Here is a 2,208-nt window from a genome sequence, read left to right on the forward strand (position 1 = left end):
AGCTCGCCACTCCAGGGAAAGTTTGGTGGTGCCGTTCTGTCGGCTATTTCAATTGATGCAGACAATGGGATGTTTCCTATTGTCGTTTACATCTGCAGGAGTACATGTGTTTAATACATGGAATAAATTTCTTTCTCTAATTGCACCTTTTCTGAAAAAATTGGATAGGCGAATTACATTTTTTTTTCGAGATTTGACCGCCATGCAAAAGGTGAGACATCGTATCCTCCTATGTATTGATTACTATGGTAGCAATCATGTTTTAAATTGTTCTAAAGAACTTGAATGTTTTTCTTACAGGCTGCAATCTGGCTGTTGAGGTGAATTTCGTGAATTATACTCAAAGACTTTGCACTGATCAATTGTTAAGGGTAATGAGGACTGCGAATTTTGGACATGAGTTTTACCATTACGAAGTGGTACGTGCAGCAGCAAAAGCTTATAATTACCAAGGTTTTATAAGTGCAATGGATGACCTCAAAAAAAACATGTCCATTGGTAGTGGAGTGGTTGCAAACATATGACAAAGGATGGGCTAGGCATCAGTTTGACGGTGCTGCCAATTGCCGGCACGTGTCAAACATCCTAGGTGCAACATTCACCCAGTGGGTAAAAAAGTTTAGGTGTTTGCCCATACACAAGTGGGTATTGAGGTATGAAGCTCTGCTATCTGACTTGTTTGGAAAGAGATCTCGTCGACTTTCCTCTTGGCCTCCTTCAGTTCCTAGAGCGTGGAAAGCGGTAAAGAAACAAAGACGGAATGTAGCGGGAGAAGGGTATGTTGTCCACTCAACGCTAACCCAAGATGTATGGTCCGTGGAGGAGAAACCGCTTGTATCTCCTTTTAAAGTTGATTTGAAACGACGAATGTGCTGCTGTGGAGAATGGCAAGTAGCAGGGATACCTTGTCTCCACGCAATGGCCGTTCTTGTTGAAAAAAGACCAAACGATATTGATAGGTAAGTCATGTTTCTTCTTTTATGTTTATTTTGTATTTCTTTATAGGTTAGGTAGATACTAACACTGTTTTCGTTCTTGTTAGCTACGTTGACGAGTGCTTCACTGTCGAGAAGTATCAAGCAACATATGCCCATTCAATAAAGCTAACGGCCAGTATGGAGGGGGAGGGATGCCAACAGGAACCAGGAAGCATTGTCCATCCACCACCATTAAAGGATGCTAGAAGAAAGGGTTTCAACTAAAGTAGACCAGTCGAAGGACCGCGTGGGCGGTTGTTGTGTACCTACGATATGTCGAATTTGTTAAGTCGTACGTGTTGAACAGATGAATGAAAAGGTAACTCACCAGAAATTTATTGGAAACAGTTAAACTATGTTGTTTCTTGAAACCAAATGATGATATGATATGATACTAGAAGAAGAAATTGGATTCAGTTGGTGATCCCAGTCAAATGCAATCTTTTTAATTGGGTTAGAGACCTACAATATTTTTTGTTTGCTGGTGTCTCTTCGAGTTAATGTAACTGGAATTCGTGTTATTGGTGAATCCTATCTTTTAATTTATTATGCCCTTTCTTCTGTCTATACCTTTTATGATATGTTACCGCCTCCAGAAGAGGAGCTAGTAAATGAGCCACAGCTTTAGGTCCGGGGTTCAATTCTTATACCTTTTTTTTCTTACTGAATTTGTAATCCAACCATACAAGTCAAACTGACATAGACAAAGGTAAACAAACGAGTCAAATAGTGCGCGTCAGCTCTTACACCGTATCTTTTTCTCGATCTCTCTGTAAATCGACGAGATAAGTCGCATTGACATAGTCAAAGCTTAAGTCAAACTGACAAGACTCAGAATGCCTACAAAATTGGTCTTGTGCAAAAGTGTTATGTACAAACCCAAACTACCTGCACAGGCAGATGCGGGTGAAATAAGGCTTGTACACAAGGCTTTTGCAAAGGAAGAAAAATGACTGTCGGTCGGGCTTGAACTTGGGAATCCTCAACCGTTCGTTAGTGGATCGCATCAGCCGTTGGATTAGAAACCCTAGATACGACTATAAATACCAACAATTTACCAGCAGAAACCCTAATATTTCTGGCTTCTCCTTTCTCGCCGCAGCTCAGACACTCCTCCTCTCTCTCTGCAAACAAAATCATTTCCTTCTTTCTGACAAGAATCTATTACTTTAATCAAAATCACTTGATCTCAGATTGGAAGGTGAGATTGTTGGTTTTTGATTGTTATTTT

At 40.4% G+C, this 2,208-nt stretch overlaps 1 protein-coding gene across 2 annotated transcripts; it reads left to right on the forward strand.

Annotated features, from left to right (window-relative positions):
• Positions 1 to 1,435, forward strand: LOC113354131. 2 transcript variants are annotated; one of them, XM_026597558.1, is made up of 3 exons: positions 1 to 211; positions 301 to 959; positions 1,043 to 1,435. In XM_026597558.1, the coding sequence occupies exons 2-3, from the start codon at positions 472 to 474 to the stop codon at positions 1,200 to 1,202; spliced, it is 648 nt and encodes a 215-aa protein (XP_026453343.1). In that variant the 5' UTR covers positions 1 to 211; positions 301 to 471; the 3' UTR covers positions 1,203 to 1,435. The 2 variants fall into 2 exon arrangements, with proteins under 2 accessions (XP_026453343.1, XP_026453342.1); XM_026597557.1 differs by having other exon boundaries at positions 1 to 959.
• The last annotated feature ends 773 nt before the right edge of the window (positions 1,436 to 2,208 follow it).

Source organism: Papaver somniferum, chromosome 2 (genome assembly GCF_003573695.1).
Source record: "Papaver somniferum cultivar HN1 chromosome 2, ASM357369v1, whole genome shotgun sequence".
Classification (NCBI taxonomy): domain Eukaryota; kingdom Viridiplantae; phylum Streptophyta; class Magnoliopsida; order Ranunculales; family Papaveraceae; genus Papaver; species Papaver somniferum.

Bases quoted from the DNA above. Each gene is read 5' to 3' on its own strand.
- LOC113354131 (XM_026597557.1), top strand. From the start codon at position 472: ATGACCTCAAAAAAAACATGTCCATTGGTAGTGGAGTGGTTGCAAACA. The intron at 960-1,042 runs GTAAGTCATGTT...CGTTCTTGTTAG, and splicing joins AGACCAAACGATATTGATAG to CTACGTTGACGAGTGCTTCA.